At 37.9% G+C, this 27,217-nt stretch overlaps 3 protein-coding genes across 5 annotated transcripts; all 3 read left to right on the forward strand.

Annotated features, from left to right (window-relative positions):
• Positions 1-5,390: 5,390 nt before the first annotated feature.
• LOC122042742 (diacylglycerol lipase-beta-like) lies at positions 5,391-11,971 on the forward strand. Of its 3 annotated transcripts, none has more exons than XM_042603041.1 (9): positions 5,391-5,623; positions 5,799-5,908; positions 6,231-6,533; positions 7,386-7,585; positions 8,115-8,465; positions 8,606-8,806; positions 8,923-8,993; positions 9,806-9,945; positions 11,361-11,971. In XM_042603041.1, exons 2-9 carry the CDS (start codon positions 5,896-5,898, stop codon positions 11,702-11,704), a joined length of 1,623 nt encoding a protein of 540 aa, XP_042458975.1. In that variant the 5' UTR covers positions 5,391-5,623; positions 5,799-5,895; the 3' UTR covers positions 11,705-11,971. The 3 variants fall into 3 exon arrangements, with proteins under 3 accessions (XP_042458975.1, XP_042458976.1, XP_042458974.1); XM_042603042.1 differs by lacking the exon at positions 5,799-5,908 and having other exon boundaries at positions 11,361-11,582; positions 11,664-11,971; XM_042603040.1 differs by lacking the exon at positions 5,799-5,908 and having other exon boundaries at positions 5,392-5,623.
• A 2,834-nt stretch (positions 11,972-14,805) lies between these two features.
• Positions 14,806-16,077, forward strand: LOC122040157 (LOB domain-containing protein 14-like). The gene is made up of 2 exons (XM_042599501.1): positions 14,806-15,313; positions 15,573-16,077. The coding sequence occupies exons 1-2, from the start codon at positions 15,035-15,037 to the stop codon at positions 15,963-15,965; spliced, it is 672 nt and encodes a 223-aa protein (XP_042455435.1). The 5' UTR covers positions 14,806-15,034; the 3' UTR covers positions 15,966-16,077.
• Positions 16,078-18,870: 2,793 nt separating this feature from the next.
• On the forward strand, positions 18,871-20,173 carry LOC122040159 (zinc finger protein ZAT11-like). The gene has a single exon (XM_042599502.1). It carries the CDS (start codon positions 19,037-19,039, stop codon positions 19,829-19,831), a length of 795 nt encoding a protein of 264 aa, XP_042455436.1. The 5' UTR covers positions 18,871-19,036; the 3' UTR covers positions 19,832-20,173.
• The last annotated feature ends 7,044 nt before the right edge of the window (positions 20,174-27,217 follow it).

A 27,217-nucleotide genomic window follows, 5' to 3' on the forward strand; every position in this document is an offset into this window, starting at 1 on the left:
CCGGAACACCCTGTTCATGGGCCGTTAGTACGTGGCCCCCGCGTTCTTCAATCCGAACGGCATGACGTTGTAGCAATAAGTGTTGTCCGCCGTGATGAAATTGACCTTCTCTTGATCCTCCCGGGCGAGCGACACTTGGTGATAACCCTGATATGCATCCAGCATGCATATCAGTTCGCACCCGACGGTAGAATCCACCATTTGCTCAATCCGGGCAGTGGGTAAAAGTCCTTCGGACACGCCCTGTTCAGGTCACAGAAGTCGATGCAGACTCTCCATTTGTTGCCGGGCTTGGAGACTAGCACCACATTTGCGAGCCAGCTTGGGAACTGCACCTCGCGTATGTGGCCGACCTCCAAAAGCTTCTCGACTTTTGTCCGTATGATGACGTTCTGCTCGACGCTATAGTCCCGCTTCCTCTGCTTGACGGGCCGAGCATCCGGCCGGACATGTAGCTCGTGTTGTGTGACGCTCGGCGAGATTCTTGGCAGCTCGTGCGTCGACCAAGCGAAGACATCGTGGTTTTGTTGGAGACACTGGGTCAGCTCTTCCTTCTGGCTTGCCTCCAGGTCGGAGGTTATGAACGTCGTGGCCTCCGGTCGAGCTGGATGAATCTGTACCTCCTCTTTTTCTTCATAAACAAAAGTAGGCGGCTTCTCGGTTACAGTATTTACCTCGATACGGGGGGCTTTCCGAGCAGATCTCGCCTCTGCTCGCACCATCTCCACATAGCAATCCCGCGCTGCTAACTGATCGCCTTTAACTTCTCCCACTCGGTCTTCCACGGAGAATTTGATCTTCTGGTGGAAAGTTGAGACGACTGCCCGAAACTCATTGAGGGCCGGTCGGCCCAAAATGACGTTGTACGCAGAGGGAGCGTCCACAACGATGAAGTTAGCAGTCCGCGTTCTTCTGAGTGGCTCTTCCCCGAGCGAAATGACCAACTTAATCTGACCGACTGGCTGAACTTCGTTTCCCGTGAATCCGAACAAGGGCGTGGTCATCGGTAGTAGCTCCGCCTTGTTGATTTGGAGCTGGTCGAACGCCTTCTTGAAGATTATGTTGACCGAACTCTCTGTGTCAATAAAGATGTGATGAATAGTATAGTTTGCTATTACTGATCGGATGATGAGGGCATCATCGTGTGGCACTTCGACTCCCTCGAGGTCGCCAGGACCAAAGCTGATTGCCGGCCCGCTCGCATTCTCTTGGTTGCATCCCACAGCATGTATCTCCAATCGTCGGGCGTACGACTTACGGGTTCGGTTGGAGTCCCCACTTGTTGGTCCACCGGCGATGATATTGATTTCCCCCCGAGCGGAATTACTTCTATTTTCTTCCTCCCGAGCAGATGGTCTGGCTTGCTCGCGGGTGACTCGGGGGCTAGCCCTTGGCTGGCGCTGTTGCTGCTGATGTTGATGCCGCTTGGGCGAGCGCCGAACTATTCGCCGCTCAGTGTGCTGATACTTAGTTCGCCTGTCCGGTGAAGGTGACCGGCGACGATAGATCCTCGGCTCAGGTTGGCTGACCGGGGGGAGACTTCGGCAGTCTCGAGTATTATGGGCGGCTGATTGATGAATTTTGCAAAACATGGGCGTCCATACCTTGCCCTTTTGTCGAGGCCGCTCGACCGCTATGTGCTGAACGGTGGGCGATCTGAAATCTTGAGGTGGCATCATCCCCTCGGCACGCGACCCTTTTGGCGGTTGCTGGTTGACATGAGTTCTCCGTTCGGCTTGGGATGGGGGCTCGCCCATCGCTTCCTTCTTTCGGGCCGCTTGTGCTTCCTCGACGTTAATGTACTCATTAGCTTTTTTCAGCATATGGTCGTAGTCGTGAGGCGGCTTTCTGATGAGCGAGTGGAAGAAGTCCCCATCGACTAAGCCTTGTGTAAAAGCATGCATCATTGTCTCAAACGAGACCGTGGGGATGTCCATAGCTGCTTGGTTGAAGCGCTGGATGTAGGCTCGGAGAGTTTCTTTCGGGCCTTGCTTCATGGAAAAGAGGCTGACACTAATCTTCTGATAGCGTCGGCTGCTGGTAAAGTGATGGAGGAATGCCGTTCGAAAATCTCTGAAGCTCTTAATCGATCCATTCGACAACCTCTGGAACCAGCGTTGAGCCGAGCCGGACAATGTAGTGAGGAAGACTCGGCATTTAACTCCGTCGGTATATTGATGAAGAGTAGCAGCGTTATCGAACTTACCGAGATGGTCGTCCGGATCAGTTACGTCATTATACTCCCCGATCAATATTGGAGCGTAATGCTTCGGGAGTGGGTCTTGTAAAATCGCCTCAGAGAATTGGCGATTGACCTGCTTGGGAGATGACTTTGTACACGGTGCTTTCCCCTTTCTGGCGTCCCTCATGGGCGCTTCGTCGGACGATCCCTGGTTGGCTAGGGCCAGCTCCGACGGGGTCTGGAACAGTGCCCGATGAAATGGAATGGGAGCGGTCGGCGCGTCTCTTGGTGTGCCGGTCTGCCCTTTGTTCTGAGCCCACGTAGAATATTGTTCCGGTCGGTCCTCTATGGCTGCTTAGCCTCCAGAGACCGAGGCGGCCTGTTGCGCTATCCTTTCTGCTTGGGCCTTTTGTTGTTGCTCCAACATCTTTGTGGCTCGCGCTTGGATGAGTGCTTCGAGCTCCTCGGGAGAGAGCGTTACCATAAGTTGGCGTCCAGCTTCTTCCATCTTCTCAACTCGGATTCAGGTGCGTTGCTACAGACGGCGCCAATTTGATCCTGTCCATGCACTGAGTCGATGGAAACTGGGGACGTGGCGCTCTCTGCTGCTCCCAGGTGATCTTCACGGCGACGTAAACCTCTAGTGATCCTGCAACCAAGTCGGGCCGGGAAGGGGTTCCAGGCGACGACCCTCCGACGCTCAAGTCAGACGACGGCGAGAAGAGGCACAAGTAAAACAGAGACTGTAGCTATAGTAGAATAGGAGAAAAAAATCATACCTCCGTCGAAGTCCGGGGGTCTTTATATAGGACTCCGGAGAGGTGAGTGCACGCTTCCCAAGGCGTGCATGCTACTCAAAGTATACCTTGGAATGACTGTGTCAGAAAAGCATGCTTGACACCATACCTCAATTGTCTGAGCATATCTCTGTCATGGCAGCGGAAACTTCCTCCGTACGATCCCTAGCACGGCCCGGCCGCCGACCATGCTGCTTGTCGGCGGCAGACGTCTCGAGAATGATATCACTAGCTGCCCCTTTTGTTTTCTTCTAAGCCCTTTGTTTTTAACCGGGCCGGTCGGGCTGATCGCTCGACCTCCCGGACGTCCGGGTATACACGTGCCTCGGACCGGGTGAGCCGGCTGATCGGTCATATACTCGGATGGGGGCACCAGCTAGTTGTTCTGCCGTTCGACCTAGCAGCCCAGCTACTCGGCATAGCGGTTCCTCTATAAAAGAGCTGGTGAGCGTCGGAAGCTCGACCCGAGGTCGAGCTGTCTTCATGCCGGTCCGGGGTCTACCCAGGCCGGTCGGCCAAGAGATTCCTCCCTGCTCGACCGAACCTTTGACTCTTTCGTACCATTGACCCCTTCCCCAGTGGGCCCCCGCTCTTTGCCACCGGATCACTTATGCTTATGTAATGGATGTGGTTAGTTGTACTCGAGGACCTAAGCCCGGTAAAGCGTACCAAATCTTATTATGAGTTAAGTCATGATCCAGGGACCTAAGCCTGAGGAGCTTGCCAAATCATGTTCTGGGATGGTGGTATGATCTGGAGACCTAAGTCCGATGAGCATGCCAGAATTAATCAGGATATGTTCTGGGATGATTGTATGATCCGAGGACCTAAGCCCGATGAGTCTGCCAGAATCAATTAAGATATGTTCTGGGATGGTGGTATGATCCGGGGACCTACGCCCGTTGAGCACGCCAAAATAAAGGGGGACTCCGGTCCTAAGTTCGGACCCCTACCAACTTAGTGCTAGGGTAGTTGTCTGATCAACAACTTATGTTACGACACTGCTAAGTGTAACTATGCCATCTAACAATATGTTTATAAGTACACATGCAACTATGTTCACGTTATGCTCGTGTTCATGCTTAAGTTTACGTTACGTTTATACTTATGTTTATGTTTATGTTTATGCCTATGCCTATGTATATGCTTATGACTAAGTCTATCCTTATGAGTATATTTATATCATACAAGTATGCTTATGCTTATGCCCTCATGCTTATGTCTATGTCATGCTTACGTTCATAGTATGCTAGTAGGAAGATTTCAAGTTACTTAGGATGGAGTCTCCCTCAGTACATTAGATTATAGACGTTAACTAATGCATTAATACGATTTTGAATATTCTGAGTCTTTCGACTCACAGATGTTAACTTTTTTTTTCAGACAACGGGACAAATGAGGCAGGAGGCAATGATCAACTCGGAACAATGGCAGCACAACTCGAAGATCTCGTTTAATTCCACATTTAGTTATGTTTACTTTTGAAACCGTTTATGTAATTTGAACTAAAAAATCATCATGGAAGTAAGAATAAGTGACCCTCGCAATTTATGTTTTATTATGTGTGTTTTTTTTAAAAAAAAAAAACTAGGGGGAGTTTTAATAACCTAGTTAAAACAACATTTCAACAACAAAATAAATGATTATAACTTCATGACATTTATTATATTTCAAATGAATATTATCTTATTACAATCGATATAAAATTAGCATGTAGCTTCTATAGAAAATAGTTGCTAGTTTCTACCATTGTAACTTTATATCATTTGTTTTTTTTTTTTTTTTTTGTTTGTAGGAGTGATAATTGATTAAAATAACATGTCAATGAACCAACTAAACGATAAAATACTCATTACATTTTAAATAAATATAATTTAATCATAATTAAATATGTAAAAACTAGCATTTAATTTCTTCAACGTAAAGTAATTATCAGCTAACTTTTACAATATATAAAAGTTAATTGTAGTTATTACATATTGAAAAAGCTAGATGCTAGCTTTATACAATACAACTGAATTCAAGATTTTTTTCGAAATAATTAAATTTACGAGAGAAATATTTATTTGACTTTTTTTTTAACAAAAAGACGTGCTAATATGATATTTTTAATTTGGGACACCATTTTAATTTTTTCCAAGATTTTTTATTAAATATTTTATTATTTTTTTTAAAGAAGAGGTATTTAAAAAAAAGAGAGTAAACTCTAACGGATAAAATATTAATAATTAGGGTGTTAAAAATTATTGTATCAAGATATCATGCGAAAATAAATACTCTAGAGAGTCCATTAATATTTTGATCATAGTTTTTGTCAATAGATTTATTCTGAAATTTAATGATTATATATATTTTTGGATGTGAAAAATGATTATAGATTTAGCTCTTATTTTCATGATTGTTCTAGAGACATTGATAAAAATAAATTGTCACGAGTCTTCCCCCTTTTCTCCCATTTTCTACGACACGATCAACTGCAGATTGCCGAAGGATATCGTTGCCAACTCTCTTGCCTCCACAGTCGTCTTCGCCACCCTCTCTCTCTCTCTCTCTCTCTCTCTCTCTCGCTCGCTCGCTCGCTAGTCGGTTGTATTGCCACATGCGCTATCCCTGGAAATGGCGAAGCGGCTGCTCCTCCATCTCAGTACGCGCTTCTCTCCTTGCATCTTCTAATTTTTACAATTTTTCGAACCCTAGGATCAAGAATTGCGCTTGTTGTTCTTGTGGGATATCCTTCCCTTTCAAAATCACGTTTTAGTTTCTTTTTGAGGGAAATTGATGCGCGATACGATTAATCGCCTGTATCATTTGTGCCACAGGAAGTGAAGTGGGGAGCAGGGCTTACATTCATTATTAAATCATGTATTCAACTTGCAAGTGACCGATAAATTTTGACCAGGCTCGTATTAGGTTTTGATGAGGTCAACTGGTAAAGGATGCTTCAATTTATACTCTCAATGAGGAAAATGAGCTTTCTTTTTTGAACAAGAAAGCAAAATTCATGAATTTGTTTGTACTGTGAATTAACAAGCTCTAATCTTCATTTAATACGGACTCCATGAACTTATGATACTTTGGAAATGGGTGTAATCTTTGTTTGGTAATCACATTTTGGAAAAGCTAATGAGAATAAGGGCAGTCTAATGCTGTAGATCAACCTTGATTAGGATTCCATATTGGTTGTACCAAGTTTATATTTAGCATCTTCCTTTTCTGGAACTTACAGTCTGCATCCCATTGATTTTCTATAGATTCTGGTATCCGTTCAATGAGAAAAGAAGAATCGTACCTACAATATGTAGCCGGCGTTATAAATCGATGCCTTTCACAACACCCTAAAGTGGAGAGAGAGGATAAAGTGTTCAGCTCTAATTTGAGCAAAGCTGAAACTTCACCTGTTATCAGGGATGAGAAATTGCATGAGCCTCACATCTATGATAATGGTAGTGATCAATCTGACAATTTTGCTGGATGGAAGCAGAAACTTGAAGTTGCATGGCTTTCCAAAGCTCTTGAGCCAGCAATGCAGTTGTACAAGTGGGCATCCTTGGCAGGTGATTTTGTTGCTTGATTACTTTGCTTCAATTATGCATGTAGTATTCATGCTATCATATCTCTGGTATTTCCAAACCAGACAACTGTGATTGTTATTGATATTTGGTTATTTTGTTATCTTTCCTAATTATTTTTTGAAAAATCTTTAAATTGTTCTTTGTCCACCACAAAACAGCCTCTTACAACTTTCAATAGACTTAAGGATCTCTTCAAAATTATTTGCAATTGAATTTCCAATATTTGCATATTCAAAGATAACTTTACAATCTTTTGTATATGCTTTAAAGGGATTCCTTTTTTGGTTTCCATCAAATGTCTGGAATTGTGATCGGGATTGCTTTCAGAAATATTCATGTCAGAGTGTTTATTTTGTTTCTCAAAACTCAAAGGCATATTTATGATCCTTGTTTAAGAAGAAATCATAGAATATCCATTAGTATACGTATTATGTTTTGATATGACCTTGAATAGTTGTTTTTGTAGTAGTAGTAGTAGTAGTAGTTGTTGTTGTTGTAGTTGTATCTGTCAGGACTTTTACTCACTTTACTAGTTTAAGCTTTTGGGATGAATGTTCATCCAATCATTATAGCAATAGGTTAGATGTTCAGATCCTGCTAGCTCCAATAGTTGTAGAAAATATATTCCGATGTAATTCAATTTACGTGCTGGGTTTAGGCTGTTTGTTCATAGTTAAAATTAGTATTTCTGTTTTTTTTTCCCTAATATCCCAAGCTTTTATGATAAATTTTCATAAAATTCAAACTTAAGACCTTTCAATTGACCACAATAAGAACTATTTTGCTTTCTATTTGACCTATGGCTTGATTGCTTTGATTGACAAAAATTTTCAGGCAGCGATGAGAAGCATAATGCACCCTCAAGCAGTAGATCATTGTCTGAAATTTTTACGAGTATACAGAAAAGTAAAATTGGCATCCAGGATTGGAGTTTTAGTGACTTAACAGTTGGTTTATATCTTATTTATATCAGTCAAGCTTCAACTAAGAAGGCTGAGGAGTTTGAGGGTGTTCAAATTTTCTCAGATTCTATCGTAATTTCTTCTCTGATTCTCTCATTAAAAGCATTCACCATATATATTTTAGAAAGCATTTCAATCAGAATTATTGAAATATATGGCTTCATATACACTGCCTGGTGGGGATTCTCACATCTATTGCCTTGTGTAATCTATGTTGTTTGAAACTTTTTTGTTGTGCAACGTATTAGTCAGTAATGTATTTCTGTGTGATAAACATGAACTTTAGTTGTGATTGTTCTTTTGCCAACTCAGTTGATGCCATATATACTAAATGTAGGAGCTATCAGTTATTTATATTTTTGTGTGGATCATATGGTTGAATTGACCTAAAGTTGTTGATTTCTCATATTCCAACTGACCTATTACCTTTTTTTAACTGAGAATTTGAATCATTCCATTATTGATCTCCATAAGCACCTGTATATAAATGAGATATTTTAACATTGATTTCCGAACATGTAAAACATTATATTTTTCTTTGAAGAAATAGTTATAGTAAATTTTTTATTTTTAGTAGCTTCCATAATCTAACATTTTTCAGGTCCAAGATCTTATCTATTACCTTGAGCTAGCAAAGGGGGCTTATAAAGACAATGCGACTGTTCTCTCACGGATAAGCATGCTCCAAGAAAGGAACATTTTGAAGTTTATTAAAGATTCAAGCTTGCTAAGGCCAGGCTACTATATTGGGATCGATAGACGCAATAAACTAGTTATCTTTGGGATACGTGGAACACATAATATCTATGACCTCATTACTGATATTATTACTTCAAGTAATAATGAAGTGTCATTTGAAGGTTTCACGACACACTTTGGAACAGCTGAAGCTGCTCGTTGGTTCCTTCATCATGAGTTAAAAACTATTAGAAAATGCCTGGAAAAACACAAGGTAAGTTAAACATTTCTGCAAATACAATGTTACACCTTATATATAGCTTTCAAATAATAACTAGATAGAAAGATTCTGTTTGTTGCTTTATCACTGTCGTTTCATACACTTATCCCAGTGGAAAGATTTTTTTCATACAGGGTTACAAATTAAGGCTAGTAGGCCATTCCCTTGGTGGTGCAGCTGCTGCTTTATTTGCTGTGATCTTGCGAAAACAATCAGCTGATAAGTTGGGCTTTGATCCTGACATTGTATCTGCAGTGGGATTTGCAACTCCACCTTGTGTTTCAAAAGAACTAGCTGAAAGCTGTGCCAGCTATGTTACTACAGTTGTTTTACAGGTTAGATTTGGATAACAAAATTTACGTGTTGTATTTTTATTTTTTTTTTGGGTTTTGTAGTTTGATTTTGTTGCATTGTCTTTTTCAATTTTTGCTTCCTTGACTCCTTTTTACAGGATGATGTGATTCCTAGATTAAGTGTTGTTGCATTGGCAAAATTGCGAAATCAAATTTTGGAAACTGACTGGTAAGCATTGAAAAGGTACATATTCTAAATGCATCAAAGTTAAAGCTGCAGACCTTGCACAGCTGTGGTCATTGAATAAAAGAGACGATTGCTGGACACATTTGTAGTATATATGCATTGTTTCTATATACGATAATTCCGTAATTTCTATTTGCTTTTGTCCATGGCTATAGTCCATGGTGAATTCGTGAAGGTGACAATTTTAACTCAGTTTTTCTTCTTTTTTGTAGTATAAATTAATCAATAGGTTTAAGCAAGTTCTCCACTGTCATCTTCAACCCTGTTATTCATAGGTTTACCATGTTCTAAATTTCGATTTAGACGCCCTTTTGATACAATAATGCACGAAATTGAACATTAGGCTAAAAATGCTCTAGTTGAACTTTTGTGTCGACAGATGGTAATACACACACACATATACATATAGTAACGTGTGGAGAACGAAGCCTTTAAACAGGTTGAGCAAGAATGGATGTTATCAACAATAGTTCTTGTGATCTGGTTTTCATGCCTATCCATTTTAGGTTAACCAGCTAACCTCTAGACATTCCATTTCTTATTAAATGGAAGCCTGTGTTGATCACCCTGTTTGCAAGTTTCATGTCATCTTTAAGTGAGTTAATTGAATAATGGAAGCAAGTGTTGATCATCCTGTGTTGATCTGGTTTTCTTGTCACTTTGTAGTTTCAGTTTTATTTTGTCAATTAGGTATTCCATGAAATCTTACTTAACACTCAGAAATTCTGTTTCGTATAACTTTTTATGATGTTTTTTACATGCTCATTCATCTTTCTCTCCCTGAAAACTTGCAGGATGAGTGTTCTAGGTAAGGAAGATTGGAAGGGAATGTTTGATTTGGTGGCAAATGCTAAGCAAGTTGTTTCTTCTGTTCAAGATGCCGCACGGAAGCTTACTTCTTACACCAAGTTTAGGGATGCATCAATCGTTTTTGGTATGCCTTTCAAAGATATTTTTGTCTCAGCAATCTGTAGGGTTTTTTAACGATTAAAGGCAACATCATACAACAACAACTAAATTTTATCTCACTAAGTGGAGTCGTCTATATGAATCGTCTTATTTTATTGGGCTCTATATTAAAGGCAACATATAATCATATTCGCTTTGCAAATCCTAACAATCAGTGATTGAAATACTGCTTTGTGCCGGGCAGCAATAACGGTTTTTACTGTTCTGACTCGGGAGCGAAACCGGCACTATACGCGCGACAATTTTGCGTGTGTCATCACACGCGTGTCGCGCGATAGGTGGGTCGGAAGCGTCCTACGATGCCTCCTGTGCCGCTAGCAGTGTCCCACAACGCGAGATGATGCTGGAGGCATCTCGCGACACAATGTTATTGTTCCTCCGAAGAAAATTAAAATTGGATTTAATTAACTCAAACAATTCTAACTTAAGTGTGATATTTTAAAGAGATTTTTATAAATCCTAATTAAATTATCACAATAAAAAACATATAAAAATATATTTAAAAATTTTAAAAATTAATAAATTTTATTAATTGATATTCTGATTTTTTATTGTTTTAAATTTTATTTAAACATTTTAAAAATTCTAATAAGTCATATTTATATTTTGACAATTTATATATATATATATATATATATATATATATATATATATATATACTTATTTTTTTACTATTTTAAATATATATTATTTAAATTAATAATTAATTAAATGAATAAATAGTTAATTTATATAATTATTATATATAAAATAGTTTTTGTTGTATTTATATAATTATAATTATTTAATCTGGGTGTTGGAGAACCAATGCTTTCATTTGGTATTAGTAAAATAGCATATTATGATGTATCAATTTTAATTCGAGTTATTGATTGATCAATTTTCTTTAAAGAAAATTATATTTAATTATTTTTTTTCTAACAATATTAAGTTGTTCAATAATGAAGAATTTATATAAAATCAATAGACAATTTATTTTTAAATTCTACACAATTAACATATTTATCTAATAATTCCTATATATAAATAAAAAAATACCGAAACTGTATCGGCACGATACGATACCGAAATCGTATTGTTCTAGACATGTGTTGAGATTTTAAACCTTGCTAACAATCAATCATTGACTCTGAAATAAAAAAAAGAAGATGAAAATGTACTCATCTTTCATGAAAGATTCAACATGACTATATCTTTGACAATTTACAGTCCTATCACTACTGGAAATACTAAAACTGTGGCTAAATTTTCATCTTTTTTAGTGTCTTTTGACGGTAAAATTTTTAGGAAGAACAACACGATATCTGAATACTACTCGATATTGTTTTTGCTGTAAACATATTATCTGAATACTACTACTCGATATTGTTTTTGCTGCAGAAGCAAAACAACACAAAGATTCAGCTACTTCAACTAAACCCGACACAGATTCCCTATCCATTACAAAACTTGAGGAACAGCTTCCTGAGGAGCTTTATGTACCTGGAACAATTTATTACCTTAAACGCGGTATCAATAATATCGACGGCCACAAAAGTGGAGAATCATATTCGCTCTGGAAGCGGAACCCAGATCAGGATTTCCGCAGCATAGCAATATCAGGCAAGTTTATCTCAGATCATAGATGCGATAGTCATTATTATGCATTAAGGGAAGTGCTCAAGAGCCTGCCAATCTCTGAAGGTGGAAGAACAGTCTCAGATCTGAGAGATCTGAAGACTTAGTGATTACATACTTAAAACTTTTGGCGTATGGAACCTTCAAATTATTTCTATCGACCAGGGTATCGACCGAACTGAACGTGCTAGACACTTGGATTGGCATTCAAAGTTACTTGGATATACCTCAGAATTTGTAGTATAATGTAATTGGCAAAAATAAAAAGGTGCGACCTGTCATATTTTTTTATCCATATCTTTTTTAGTAATAGTTGTTACAACGTGTAGCTACAATCATTACGTGTCAAGTAAATTAGTAATATTTTTTTCCAACTTGATTAAATTATTACACATTGTCTCACTGTTATATTAAAATATTCTTTATCAACTTATCAAATATACGATAATAATTTTATTGTTTGTATGTATACAACAAAAACATGGCATGAGTTTTGTGGAGGAATAATTTCTCTGTTAGCACTTCTTGCTTCAAGTGAATTTGAAATCGCTGGGTTTCAATCCAGATTTTTAATATCATTCTGAGTGACAGTTTCAGCGACCTGTTCGAAGGAGATTGATCGATCGATCGCTGACATATGGTGCTGATAACGAATTGGATGTTGAGGAATTGAAGAAGAAGAAGAAGAAGAAGAAGAAAGTAGTAAAGAGGCATTCAATGGCACACAACCACAACTCAACCTCACAAAATGAACACAGTTCTAACTCTCATCCTCAATTGTATTTTCTTCGTTCGTTCATTCGAGAAAACAAACACCTCCATCAATCATCAGTCTCTCTAGCATCAAAGGTTGCAATTGTTCAATACTATTTTTTATTTTTTTGTTTTTCTGGTCCAACATCAAAATCAAATAGCAAAGAGACATGATTAAATTCTTGGTCAAGGCTTCAAGAGTTGGAAGATCTGTCTCCAAATAAGACAGTGAGTCCACATCCCACCCAACTATAAACCACCAAAACCTAAAGAAAAAGGAACAAAAAGCTTTTCTGCATGGAGAAGACCTTGAAAGCAGTCATGTGTTGTGTGACCATCAGGCAAGAGTGGCAAAGGGGCCACCATTGTCCCCCCTGCCTCAATATGTGATCGAATTACGCTTCGGAGGAGTGTGTTTCAATTTGTCTAACCCTTTAATTTGTTGGAAGAAGACAAGAGTTGGAGAGCTTCAATAGTTAAAAAAGGTTCTTGGATACTCATCTAAGCACAAGGATGAGAGTTTGGATGCTAAAGCATTGCAATCTGATTATATTCATTAGTACTCATCCACTATACAATTGGCCATTTCAATTTAGCTTTCTACGCTGACAAGGACTGCAACTTAACCTAATCAATGTGCATGTTCTCAATGATATCATACAAGTTTACAATGTCATTTCAAGGTCAAACCTAAGTGAGGAAAAGTTTGAAAAGTACAACCCTTTATGTATCCATCAGATCAATTTTTTTTATTTAGTAGATTGTGTATCCTACTGCCATTGACTATTATTTCTCAGCATGTGGTTTTCCACATACAGCTAAAAGCCCTAACTAGGGTTTTGTCTCTTGGAGCTAATAAGTTGGCTTGTTGGAGAAAGACAAACAATGGTTAAACCCTAGAATTATTTGTGAATCAATCTTGACCAGTCTTTGGAGATTTCATGCTTTTACTAACTTGTTAGTTTGCTTAAGCCTCACTAGTTTGACCACCTAATGATTAGGGTTTGGGTTTATTAGGGTGTCCTCTCGATCGGTCCAATCGAATCAAACTAAACTAGATTAAATTTGAGATGTAGATCAAATTGAAATCACAATCCAACATTTTATCCTTTTTTTACAATTTTTATTTAACTATAGTTTTAGGGATATTAAATGTATCGTCTAGGTCTAGATGTCAATCCCTAAAACTAGATGATTCATTCAATCTTCAATTATAAATTCAATCTTCAATTATAAATTAAAGCTTCATGAATGTGGCAAAAGATAATTCGCTCGTCCCAGCGCCCCCATCAACCTATCCCTAGATCAACACGGAAGAGGTAAATCACGGGTGAGACTACTAGCCATTAGTGCAGGGCTAACACGGGGGGAAAGACATGCTCGGACGCGCCAAGTTTCGACCCCATGACCTAGTGTGGGAACATTCCATGCCTAAATCATCGCATCGCCTCGAGGGGATAATTAAAGCTTCATAAATGAACTTTGGTTGGGTAGATTGTGTTGTTTCATGGACTCGATTAGACTTAGTGGTTATGGAAATCAAGCACACAAATGAGTGCGTGACAAATTGAAGAAAGTGAGTGAGCTTACGAGTTGGATGGACCCGATACGAATACAAGAGATGAACCTAATGGATTAAAAAATGGATAGATACAACCGAGCTAATCAAACATGTTAACAGTGTGAAAAACATATATATAAAGATATAATCCTCCTACCTATAGTTCAATCATTCCTTGTAAGAGTAAGCAACAAGACTTTGATGATCCTTTTAGTTCTAGTTTCTTTCTTTTCTTTTCTTCTTCTTCTTGAAACATAAGACTCAATATATTAATTAGAACATGAAACAAGACTTTAATCTCATACTTGGAAATAGTTTCAACTAACACAATTTCATTATTGATAATCAATCTAATATTATATCTTTCATGATTAAAGACAAAAGTGGGCACAAATCTCTCTTCTCAATGGTAGCCATTTTGAATAGATTAACATTTTTTATTTATTTGAGTGCTTTCGGTATGCTCCCCCTCTAATTCTTTAACTTTCCAATTGTCTTCTTCACCTAAAAACAAACAATTTTGTGAACCATTTCTTCATGGTTAAGTGTCAAACATCTAAACTTGAAAATGATAACAATTATATCAACAAGTAAATAAAAAAACCTAAGTTTTTCAAAGAAATCGATATAGAAGAAGATGAAATACTACAAAGCTAATTCTATATTTCAAATGATCACCTTCTTTTAATGCCTCAAGAAACAAAAAAAACACTAGTACAAGACAATCTAGAAGCCAAAAAGAAAAAAAAGCTTTCAATTTCGATCACGAGTAACACACTTACCACCCTTTTCATTCATAGAGTTGAGAATCTAAAGGGAGGCAGAAAAGGAGCAAGCAAAATGCTGAAGCAAACTGAAATGGGTTGGGTTGTCTTTACCTTCTTTTGTCATCACTCTCTGTGAATTGGCCTTTCGAATTTAGATGAAGAAGATGATTTTCTTTAAAAAAAAATGGCTAATGCAGGCCATTAAGGAGACCAACTCTTTGTAAATTATTCCCCAAAGCATGATCTCCACCTCCCCTTCTAAATGTTTATAATGCCATGGTGATTCACCACAAGGCCTAAGAATCGAATTGAATCGAATCGTCGGCAGTGTGAAGTTGAGTAGTAGCTAGCTCGGCATGGCAGGCTTTGGCTCTCCTTGTGGTGCATGCAAGTTCTTGAGGAGGAAGTGTGTGAGAGGATGTGTGTTTGCTCCCTACTTCTGCCATGAGCAGGGGGCTGCACATTTTGCAGCCATTCACAAAGTCTTCGGGGCGAGCAATGTCTCGAAGCTCCTCCTCCACCTCCCGGTTTCCCACAGGTCTGAGGCTGCCCTCACCATTGCCTATGAAGCTCAAGCCAGGCTGCACGATCCTATTTACGGTTGTGTGGCACACATCTTTGCATTGCAACAGCAAGTGAGTACTATTTTAGTCCAAAGAAGTGATCTTGATACTAAGTATGCAGTATCAGTTTGATTCACTTTCGATCTTGTGCCAAAGAATGTGGATGTTCAGGAACATAGTTCTGGACTAATCAGTATCGAACATATCAAATTTCATAACTTTTGATACAATTTGAATCAGAGTTGATAAATTAGTACATGAATCAGAGTTGATCAAAGAAATAAAATGTCAATGCTTTACCATCACTGATTTCTTACCTTGTTTTGTGCAGGTTGTGACTTTGGAAGCTCAAATTGCTTCATTAAAAGCTCAAACATCAAGGCTCGAGGAAGAGGAGTCAAGTAACAAGTTCCTGCAGTATGAAATAGGCGAGGACTATTTCTTGCCCCGCGAAGTGAGCATGACCCAATCTTCAGTTTCAGATGCCAATATGAACCCTGAAGTGATGTTGTTGTACCATGACAATGGCCTTCTCGATTCGAATACTTTACGACCTTCTCAGCATTCGTATATGAGACACACTGATCAGTCCTCATTCACCATGGATGACAATTCGTCGTGTGCCATGACCTCACTTGACCTTCAAGCAAATGCAATGAGATCGACATATCATGATATGGATGACCTTCACTCAGTGGCATTTGGTCATCTTAATTGTGCATGAGAAACTTATAAGAAGAATGATTTCTTGGTCAAATATGACAACCGATTAGGCTTGTCGGTGTATGATAAATGAAACGATAAAGCTGAATTGAATCGAACTTATTCAGGATATATTACAGAGGTCTAAGTGAGTAATTCTATAAAAGAAAATTGCTGTTCATAAAACCTTCTTTTCTCAGTAGCTTCTCATCAAACAAAATATAAATAAGCTAAAGAACAAATTGTCCCTAGTGCCTCTTTCTTTCTGCTCTTTTTCAGATACCTGATCACTTAGAACATTATTATATCTTTTCCTTTTTGTGTTCTTGAATGCTCAAATTGTCGACACAAAAAAAAACATATTTTTCTTGCTTTCGACTCTAAATTCAAACAACTAAAGCCATGAAGTACCAGTCAAACAATGGATTGAAGAAAGAGCAAAGCAACTCTAATCATCATTGAGATAAAGAACAAGAAGGTGATCAAATGAGAGTGGCACATTAAAAGTGTGGCTTAAAGAAGTGAGAGTCAATTAAATGGAGTTTAGCTGCTTTAATGATTGCTTTGCCAACTTATTTGTTTACTAACATTAGAATTAGATAGCCATTTAGCACACTGTTAGTATCACATTAACCTAATTCAAAAAGATCAGTCATTAAAAGATTGTTGGGCTCAGCAAACATATTAAGCTCAGTTATGCTCGGCCCAAGTCATAAGATATCGAAAAACTCATGAGAATTTTTATTTAGTACTAGAGTTTGGAAAAAAACAGTCTGAAATGAGCCTTAACCCCTAAGTATCTAATTGAAGGATGATAAGAACAGTGGTTAGGAAGTCATTTTCCTTTTTGGTTTTATTATTTGAAAATAAATAAATCAATCGAGTGAAGTTTTCTTTTGTGAACAGTTTTTATTAAATTATTTGGATATTTGAGTTTGCAATTCATTTAATTACATAATTGTGATGCAGAAGAAGAAGAAGAAAGAGATTGCAGCTCAGCTGTATTTTTCTCAGCAACTATGGAAATAGAAGACAGGGACAGCAAGAGATGCTTCCTATTTAATGCTGGATGTCAACTAGCACCATCACCTCCACCACTTGCTCAATTTTTTCTCTAGTTGTTTCTTTTAACTAGGTTCTAAAATTAACCACGCACTTAAAATGATCATATCTTAAAAATGCATCTAACTTTTAAAGTTTTTAAATAGTGCATTTGTTTTTTATTTTGATCCTATGTGGGATTGAGCCGGTCGTCCCGACGTCAATATTATCCGGTTCATTAATTTTTTTTACCATTATGATATTAAATTTTAAAGAATAATACCACTATAGTAATGCATTTTTAAATTAGATGTTAATTTAAAAAAATCACATTATAGTAATACTTATTTTAAAAATCAACATCATAATAATACTATACAAATCCTAAAATTAAAATCACAATAATATGATTCTTTGAATATAGTACTATGTCCTATAGGATATAGATTTAATTTCTAACTATGATCTATTTATAGAAATTATTTCTTTAAATAAAAAAATACAATAAAAGATTATCATATTTCTTCCACTCTCTCTAATCAGTTGACTATCGATTATAAACTGACATGTAATTTATGTCTTTTGTTTATAACCTGGGATGCCTAGGATGAACAGGATCCTTTTTTTTATTACAATTTGAATATAGCTACAATTTGAATATATCACCGTGATAATTAAATAGAGGGATAAAAAAATTAAATATGTCTAGAAATTTAAAGTTAGATGTGCTTTTAGAATTCCACTTTTAAATATGCCCTTCCATCAATTACTGAAAATTAAGTATTTTATTTATTTTACAAAAGATCAAACTCCATTATAGGATCCAAAGGATGACATACTATACTCTTTTCTAACTATTTTTGGAATGGGATGCGATGATAAAAAAAGATCTATTAAAAGATAAATTGACCATAAAAGTCAAAGTTAAAGAAGGAGTCAAAGTCGGTTGAGCAGATCTATTACGGATGAGCAAATGGTATGTCTGAGCAGATGAGCAAGGCCAAATAACTCGAGGTTAAGAGATAAATAGATAGTGCATCCCTCATTACCGTCCCTGTCGAACGGGAGGCATGTCTGTCTGGATGAGAGGCAACCCTCCGACAACGGAAAAGCTAAGTGAAGGGGGATTGATCGGTGCAGCACGGTCCGGCTGAGCGGCCACAGGTCAACCTACAGCGGAACCCACCCGTGTATCTTCTCATATTCTTTTGGAGGTTTGTGTCACTGACAACAGAGCATGCTCCGCAGGCAAATCGCATTGTAGAAGCTTCTAGACTGTTACATTAGATATATATATGCTCGTTTAAGGAAAGGTGTTAGGGACACTTTTTGACTTGTCTTTTGATAGGATACTTGGGAAAACGTACACACGCTTTGAGATGTGTTGCACAGGCACTACAATAACACTATAAAAGATGTTTCTATCTACAGACGGAGGTATGCACAACTTCGTTATTCTACACACTTTAGTTACAATTTTCCACTATTCTCTATATCACTGGAAATTGACTTGAACGTCGGAAGACCAACACCGAAAACTCTTTCCTGGCTCAGCACTAATGCTTCTGTGTTGCAGGACTACGTGGAGTCTCCATCCCATTAACTTTCTAGCCACATTCCTAACTTTCCATCTTCTCCACTTTCGGACAGGAACCGAATGAATTATTTTAAGATTTTAAATTTTTTTTAGAATAAAAAAAATAAAAATTGAAGCCTAATTGATTAAGAGAATTGATCAATACGTCTCATGGATTTAGATTCAATTATAATGTGATTAGAATGAATACAAGTCTCGTGAGTATATATAATTGAGAAGGACTAACAAAATTAATTTAATATTTAATATTTAAACACAAATGAGTATAAAGAGATCACAATGATTTCATCGTTGACACCTGATTACGTTTTCTACTTCATTTTTACAAATAAACCCCTTGTTTTACTTGCGCGTTGGAACAAGTCAACATACATTCGTTCTCCACTCCCCGTAAGTCTATATAATTCCACAACCACCCTCTCTGTTCCTATGTTTTGGCTGCGGCGGAGAAACCCATGGAGCTGAGCACCGGCGGCAACATGGATAAGAACCATGAAGCCTTCTCACCGTCGGTACTCAAGCGCAAGGGGACGAAGCGTCTGCGTATGGAGGCGGAGGACGAAGCACCGGCGGCTGCTTCCTCCTCGTCGGCGGGGGAGCCCTACAGGAGCGCCACGGGCCGAGAGGATGAGGCCACGGCTCGCTGCCTCATCCTCCTCGCGCAGGGGCGCGCTTCTCCTCCGCCTCCGGATTCCTCCGAGTGGAAGTCCTTCGTTGCGAACGCCGCCGCTGGCGGCGGCGGTCGCAGGTTCCCCGGCGAGGAGTGCGCGTACGACTGCAAGACATGCGGCAAGAGTTTCCCCTCCTTCCAGGCCCTCGGCGGTCACCGCACCAGCCACACGAAGAACAAGGATTCGCCTCCGCCGCACGGCGAGGCGAAGCGAGTTCCGGCGAAGAAGGAGGACGTAGGCCAACGGACCGTCTGCAGTTCGCCGAAGCCGCTGCGGGTGCACGAGTGCGCCATCTGCCGGATGGCCTTCTCCTCCGGCCAGGCCCTCGGCGGCCACATGCGCCGGCACCGCCCGATACCTTCCCCCGCCGACGAGGCGGCGCCGCTTCCGGAAGTGAAGAATGAGGTGATCAAGAACGCCGTCGTTTTGGACCTCAATCTACCTGCGCCGCCGGAGGACGAAGACTCCGAGGAGCATCGTATGGTCTCGCCGCCGCCGTCAATTGTCCCCTTCCCCTTCGAGAACCAGCAACCACTCGTCTTCCCGGCGCCTCCAGCATTGGTGGATTGCCATTATTAACCAAAACAAATCCACGCCATAAAAAAAAAAATAGTACCATTTTTTATCGCCTCTGTTATGTACATGGAAAATATTGGAACTTTATGGGCTTTCCTGCAAATTACACCTATCATCAAGTGATCAAACTATACATATATTTTTAAATATCCACGGGACAGTTAGCTAGCGCATGATAACATCATAAGATCCGAGAGTTAAATCTCTATTAATAGCAAAGTATTGCCCTCTCCTATATGTTATTCAATTGTCCAAGATTATTAGTCATCCGTAATTTATCTTTTTCATATTAGTCTGTAGAATAGTTGGCAGAGGTTTTGGGACAAATAAATCATCTTTTACTATCATAATCTATCCTTTGAAAAAAAATATTGAATCACGTAACATCAACTTATTCTTTGAATTCTTACGGCATCTCCTTCTTGTCCACATTATTATGCATAATATCACGATCGAATAGACTATACGAAAAGTATACGCATAATCAACTAGAGATGAACGAGAACGAGAATGAGTGAGCAATCTAGCGAGTAGAGTGATGGAGAGAACACGAGTGATCCAGGGATGTAACTTGAATTAGGATTTGGCATTGTTTAGCTTCTCCACCACCAAATTAGGCAAAAGGTATGGATGAGGTTTTTGGAGGTCGATTTGTTTGCAAGTAGCCATCTCCCTTTTCGAAGTCTTAAATGTGAAAGCGAAAAAGGAACAAATTGAAACAAGCGTTGAAGGAAGAAGACAAGTACGATACCTCCTCTTCCAAACAAACAAAATGTCGTCACGATATAAACGATGGAGTATACGAAGGGAAGGACTCCACTTCACTCCAAGTATGTCCATGCTACGAGGTAATGCTTATCTCCTACATCGCTTTCGTTAAATTTATCGGTATGGCTTCGCTTGTTGGCTAGCTATGTGTTTCTTCCTTCGTGTACTCTGTTTTTGTTCTAATAGATAGTAGGTTTCGTTTGGTCAGTAATATAATAAAATTTATAATGTAATTTAATATAATTAATATTATATTACTTTATTTGGTGAAAAAGTTGTATATTATACATGTAATCTTTGATTATAAGGATGATTATATATTTTTATTTAGTGTTCATTATTTTTTATAAGAAATATAATTCATATTATTATAAAATGATAAAATATCCTGTGACTTCTGCCGCCGTCGGCGGTTGACGGTGCCGACACTCGAAGGCGGCCGGTGGCACCAGCGCTTGAAGGCGGCGACGACGGTGACATCCAACGACGACCGGTTGATACAGGAAATGGACTAAGCTTAAATGCTTAGTGACTTAATCAAGGGCTTGTTATTGTTGGTGCAATCGGGTCAAGATTGACTAGTTTGACTAAGTTTGAATTGACTCGAATTTGAATTTCGATGTTTGATAATATATGAGAGAGAAGTCAAATAGGTCAAGGGAGGACTGGATACTTGTCTGGAAAAATTCTAACTGGATGTTAGGCAACGGGAAGTCCTAATTGGAAATTAGGCAACGAAAAATCCTAACTAGAGGTTAGGCAATAGAAAAACCCTAGTAAATGAAGTTAGACAATGAAAGTCCTAATTAGAAATTAGGTAACGAAAAAGCTCTAGTGAGTGAAACTAGACAGTGGAAGTCCTAACGGATCCAGGCAAAGGAAAAATATAAGTGGATCAAAGGTTGATTGTATATTTGGTGATCGAAAGTCCAACGAGAGTTGACACTAGATGAAAAGTTCAAGTTGGTCAAAGGTTGATTGGACACTTAGTGAAAAAGTCTTAGCAAATCAAGGATGACTGCATGCTAGGCAACAGGAAATCCCAACGAGTCACGGATGACTTTAGGGTTGGGTAAAGGAACCCTAAACTTGATTTCAGAATTTAGGATTCGATAGTCGATTTGCTTAATCTATTAGGCCAAGGAATTACCTAATCAATTGGGAGGTTTTGGCCAAACACAAAAGGCTTTGAATCGATTTGACTAACTTATTAGGTCTTATGTTAATCGATTAGGGCAATCGATTAAGAGTATTTTCACATGAGAATAGAAGGGCTTGGAATCAATTGGGGCAATCAATTTGGGCTTCACCAATCGATTGATATTTGTGCGTGAGAGGACAGTAGGTGTTGGAATCGATTGAGAGACTCTCGTGAGAATAGAAAGCTTCTGAATCGATTGGTTAATCGATTGGAAGCTGCTGAATCAATTGGTATGACTTACCAATCGATTAGTCAGGCAAAAAAAAAATTGTTTTATAGGTTTTAAATGATTGAATTGACGTGACCTAATCAATTGGGAGGTGTTGAAGCTGTTGGATCTGGTGGACCGGCTAGAGGGGGGATGAATAATCTACAATAAAAATTTAGAACTTTCTCTTGCTGCTTACTTAGGAAGGACACACTAATTAATTAAACAAAAATAATAACATAAAAAGAAAGAAGAAGGTAGAAATTACTTGGTCACAACCTACATGGTTGTTAATTCACGACAAATGAAAGCACTAAAAGAATGCTCCTTTTTCGACAATATTCGAAGGCAGGGAAACCCCTTATAGCAGTTAGAAGCTCAATAACTAAGTACAAAAGTTATTTTTAGTGTGTGTATTGAATTCCTAGTTCTAAGATGATATTTATAGCATTCTGGAAAAAATATTACCATTTGTTGACGTGGCATTGGAGGCACATCAAAACACTTGGGATACGTTTGGTTGGGTGTAATGTAATTGAACTTGTAATGTAATCAAATTTGTAATGTAATGTAATGTAATCCTGATTACATTACTACGTTTGGTAATGTAATGTATGTAATCTTTGATTACAAGGATGATTACATTCTTTTGTTTGGTGTCCATTATTTTTTATAAGGAATGTAATTCGTATTATTATAAAATGACAAAAATATCCTATGACCTCTACCGGTGGGCGCTACATCTCTGTCGGAGTTTGCGGTCGTCGCCGTCGCCGGTCGTCGGCCGCCGCCACCGCCGGTCGTCAGCCGTTGCCGTCGTCGGTCGCCGCCAGCCGGCCACCGCCGGCCACCGCCTGCCGGTCGTCGGCCGCCGCCGGCGGTGGGCGGCGGTGGGCGGCGACAGATTAGGGGTATATTTGACATTTAAATTTTTGTTAAACGATGACCTTGTAATGTAATCGGATTACAATGTGTTTGTTTTATAATCCAGATTACAAAACTTCATTACATTTTGTAATCCAGATTACATTACATTACAAGTTAAAAATGAAACCAAACAAATTAATCAGCCTTGTAATGTAATCTGGATTACATTATAAGGCAGATTACCCCCTACCAAACATAGCCTTGGTGGTGCCTCCAGTTGGATAAAACTTTATCCAATACTCAACAGTAGCCTAACGGTTATTGTTCACTAGAGGAGCCTCCGATCAACTGGAGGCGTCTCGACTATTATTCATTCGAAGCGCCTCCAATCGTCTCCGCCTAGACTAGAAGCACCTTGGACGTTTGGCAAATGAAGTTACCGAAGATGGGATTCAAGGCGCCTTTGATGGACTGGAGGCACCTCGGTTACTGTTCATCCAAGGGTCCTCCAGTCCATTGGAGGCGCCTCGAATCCCATCTTCAGTAGCTTCATTCACTGAACGTCTGAGACACCTCCAGTCCACTCGGAGACGTCTTGAGCACTGTTCATTCGAATGGTCATTCTCCTCATTGATCATTCTTTTCCTCGCGCTCGCTTGGGTGATGATTCAATCGTCTGAAGTTGAGCTCACCTGAACCTAACTCTGAACTTCTTCTCGAGTAGGCTTCCTCCCGGCTTCTTGTCCCTTGAACACTCCGCTTGCGTCCTTCTCGTTCACTAGTGTACTCTTCCGCAACTCTTCATCCCTCAGATGAATTGAGTCCGTCAACTCGCTTCCCGTATCATCCTTCTCGCTCACTGTGTCTTCAGCTCAATTTCTTATGTTCTTAAGTTCCTACATACTTAGACACAAGATATCAATTACACAGGATCTACATTAACTAAGTTGATCACATCAAAAATAACCCGAGATAGTTTCAATCTCTCATTTTTGATATGCTTCAACCCGAGTTAAGGTTAGGGTAAGTAAAGAAAAGAATAATTTATAAAATTAAAAACAATTAATTTTACAATTTAGTACAGGTAATAAAACAATATGAAATATTGCAATTAAATACTAGCAATGCAATCTAACAATGTAAAATATTGTAATTGGCAATGCAATTTCCTTCTTAACTTCACCTCTATAATTTTTTCTCATTTGATCACGTCAAAAAATAAGAGAAAATAAGAAAAAAGGAAAAAATTTAAAAAAATTCTAAGGGTTGTAAACATATTATTCAAGAATATATTTTTTTATCAAAATTATTTTACAAAGAAAATAATTTTTAACAATTAGTCCTCAGTTTTGATAAAAATTATTTAAGAATTTTTTTTTTAAAAGTTCATGAAATTTTTTTGTCAACATTAAACAGAAGTATTCGTATCATGATAAAAATTTTCAAAAAAGAATACTTTTTTTTAACTAGAATAAATATTATTTAAGAGAAATAGTTATTTTCGAATTTAAATACTTAAAAATATATTTTAACTTATCAAAATCTTAATAATTTTTTTTGAACATTTAAAATCTAGCAATTAGTTTTGGAAAAATCAAAAATTTTAAAAATTTATCATCAAAACATTTTAATATTAAAATTTCATTTTTAGGTAAAACTTTCATAAAAAATTGTGTATAAGTAAAAAAATTTTAAAATATTTTCTAGCAACAAAAAAAAAACATAATTTTATATTAAAAAAAATTTAAACTAAATTAAAATCGAACAAAAGAGTTGCTAAAAATAATTTTTAAGATATTTTTATAATCTGGCCTTTGTACTTTTTTAAATACTAATTTAGTCCTCTATCATTTTTAATATTTGAAACTCGTAAAAAAAAATTAAATTTGAATATGCAGAATTCTTTTCTAATAATTTTATTTTTATTTAATTTTATATTTTCAATTTTAATTTTATCAAAGTCTTTTAGTATGCATGCATAGTCTTTCTTTGATTATATATATTTGGTCCTAATTTTGTATAATGATCTACTTAACATCTTAATAACATCGTATAATTGATCGGATGATAGGAATCATAGCTCACTTATTGTGTTAGACTAGTAGGTGTTGGGATGTTGATGCTTGACCAGAGGGGGGTGAATAGCCGATCACCCACTTCGTTCGCTTGTTGGCGAACAGTGGAATAAAAAAATAAACTAACAAGAATAAAGCTAAACCCTAAAACAAAGACAAGACAAACACTAAGCAAACCTTAACACGTTTATGTAATGTGATTTGGAGATAACTTACTTCTACTCTATGGTGTGTCCGTAAGGTGGATGATCCTTGTGATCTTTCGATGGATCAATCCCCGGAAAATCTCCGGCTAGCACGATCTCCTTGTGGGTGGAGAAATCTCACTACAACCTTGATCACATACACACGGATCACACACAGGAGTTTGGAAGACTACTAATAGAGATTAACTATCTTTATTTCGTCAACCATGGCTGACCACCCCAAGCTCTATTAAATAGAGCTCGGGAGAAAACACAGGCTATGTTTTTCGCCACCAGTCGACTGGTAAAGTCACAAGTTGACTGACTTCTATGAAAAAATTGACTGTTACACCCCAACGGCTTGATACTAGTCGACTGTCATACTTATTATTGGACCTTGGTCGACCAACAAGAGGGGATGAATTTCCCTGAAAAACTAAACAGACCTTTCTCAAAACTTACAGCTTGATTAAGACAACTACTTTATTAGAATAAACTAAAATGCATAAATTAAAAGAGGCTAATAATTTTTACTTGGTTACAACCGGAGAGGTTGTTAATCCAAGATGTAGTTCGAAGTACAGAAAGTGTTATGTTGAACTACTGAGACAAGAGCTCTATTTATAGCCTGGTCGAATCTGACCATTTACTGACGTGGCAGCTCCAGGTGCTTAGAAGGGCTTTGGGTACCTGAGTATGGATAAAACTTTATTCACGTCGCAATAGCTCGCAACGACTGGTGTTGATAAAACTTATCTAGTCTGAGTGCTTAGAACAGCTCTGGGCATTCAGACTGCCTTCGCCAAGGGCGCGTCGAGGAGGTGCCCTGGGCTGCCTAGGGCAGTCCGGGCTCTCAGACTAGTTCGTGCGTCCGAACAGTCAACTTCTTGTTGACTGTTTAGTTTCTCCTCCATTTGCTTAGGTGATTTCGGCCATCCGGAATATGACTCACTCGAACTAATTTTCTGGCTTTCTCCTCGAGCAAACTTCTGCTCTGACTTCTCGTCCCTCGAAAATGTCGTACGCCTCCTTCTCATTCGTCATCATACGCTTCCACAGCACCTCGTCCCTTGGATGCACTGAGCCCATCAAATCTCTCCCATGTCGTCATTCTTGCTAGCCGTGTCTTTCGCTCGACTTCATGTGCTCCTAAGTTCCTGCACACTTAGACACAAGACATCAAATACACACAGGACATAACTTAACTTAGTTGACCACATCAAAACTACCTCAGGGTCCCTACAATCTCTCCCTTTTGATATACATCAATCCGAGTTAGAGTTAGAGAAAAAACATAGTTTTAATAAAATGACAATCAAAACTGAAATTTTGCAAGCGGTAAAATTACAAACATAACATCCCCCTAGACTTAAGCTCTTATCTCTTATTCTCCATCTTTGATCACAACAAAAATAAAGTAGGGAAAAAACAAAGTTAAAAAATTTGAAACATTTTGTAAAGGTTAAGGAAACAGAATTCAAAGTAAAAAAAAATTATAAAATATTTTTATTAAAATCTGAATTCCCATGACTTAATAATCACATTTGTAAATTTAATTTAAAAATAAGTTTAACATTTCAAAAGTTTTTTTAAAATTTTTCTTAAACTTCAACAGAAGTATATGAATATGCAGAAAAATTTTCACGAAAAATTTAGAAGTATTTTAGCACAAACAAATTATTTTACACAGAAACATAGTTTGCAAGTTAAATTTTAAAAACTCATTTTTATTCAAATAAATCTCCCAAATTTTTTTAAGTATTGAGAATAGAATGCATAGCTAATGAAAATTTTTTCAAAAATAAGTTTTCAAGACTTTTTAGTTTAAAAAAAAAACATTTTAGGTAAATAATCTATAGAAAATTTATTATTTATCAAAAATATACAAAAAAAAATATTTTCAAATAGAAATTCAATGATTCTATCACTATTAAAAATTTAAATAAAAATTTTAAATAGAAAGATTATACGAAAAATACTTTAAACAGACATGATTCTTTTTGAAAAAATATTTTAAAAATAGTTTTATTAACCAAAAAATCAGATTGATTTTTTGTTTATTTAAAATATAACGGTAATTCTCTG

This window comes from Zingiber officinale, chromosome 2A (assembly GCF_018446385.1).
Source record: "Zingiber officinale cultivar Zhangliang chromosome 2A, Zo_v1.1, whole genome shotgun sequence".
Classification (NCBI taxonomy): Eukaryota; Viridiplantae; Streptophyta; class Magnoliopsida; order Zingiberales; family Zingiberaceae; genus Zingiber; species Zingiber officinale.

What these genes read in the sequence shown, in the direction of transcription:
- LOC122042742 (XM_042603040.1), top strand. Translation starts at nt 5,596, where the DNA reads ATGGCGAAGCGGCTGCTCCTCCATCTCA. An exon ending in GCGGCTGCTCCTCCATCTCA is followed by an intron (nt 5,624 to 6,230) that starts GTACGCGCTTCT and finishes GATTTTCTATAG; the next exon opens with ATTCTGGTATCCGTTCAATG. An exon ending in AAATTTTCTCAGATTCTATC is followed by an intron (nt 7,586 to 8,114) that starts GTAATTTCTTCT and finishes AACATTTTTCAG; the next exon opens with GTCCAAGATCTTATCTATTA.
- LOC122040157 (XM_042599501.1), top strand. Translation starts at nt 15,035, where the DNA reads ATGGCAGGCTTTGGCTCTCCTTGTGGTGCATGCAAGTTCTTGAGGAGG. An exon ending in TCTTTGCATTGCAACAGCAA is followed by an intron (nt 15,314 to 15,572) that starts GTGAGTACTATT and finishes TGTTTTGTGCAG; the next exon opens with GTTGTGACTTTGGAAGCTCA.
- LOC122040159 (XM_042599502.1), top strand. Translation starts at nt 19,037, where the DNA reads ATGGAGCTGAGCACCGGCGGCAACATGGATAAGAACCATGAAGCCTTC.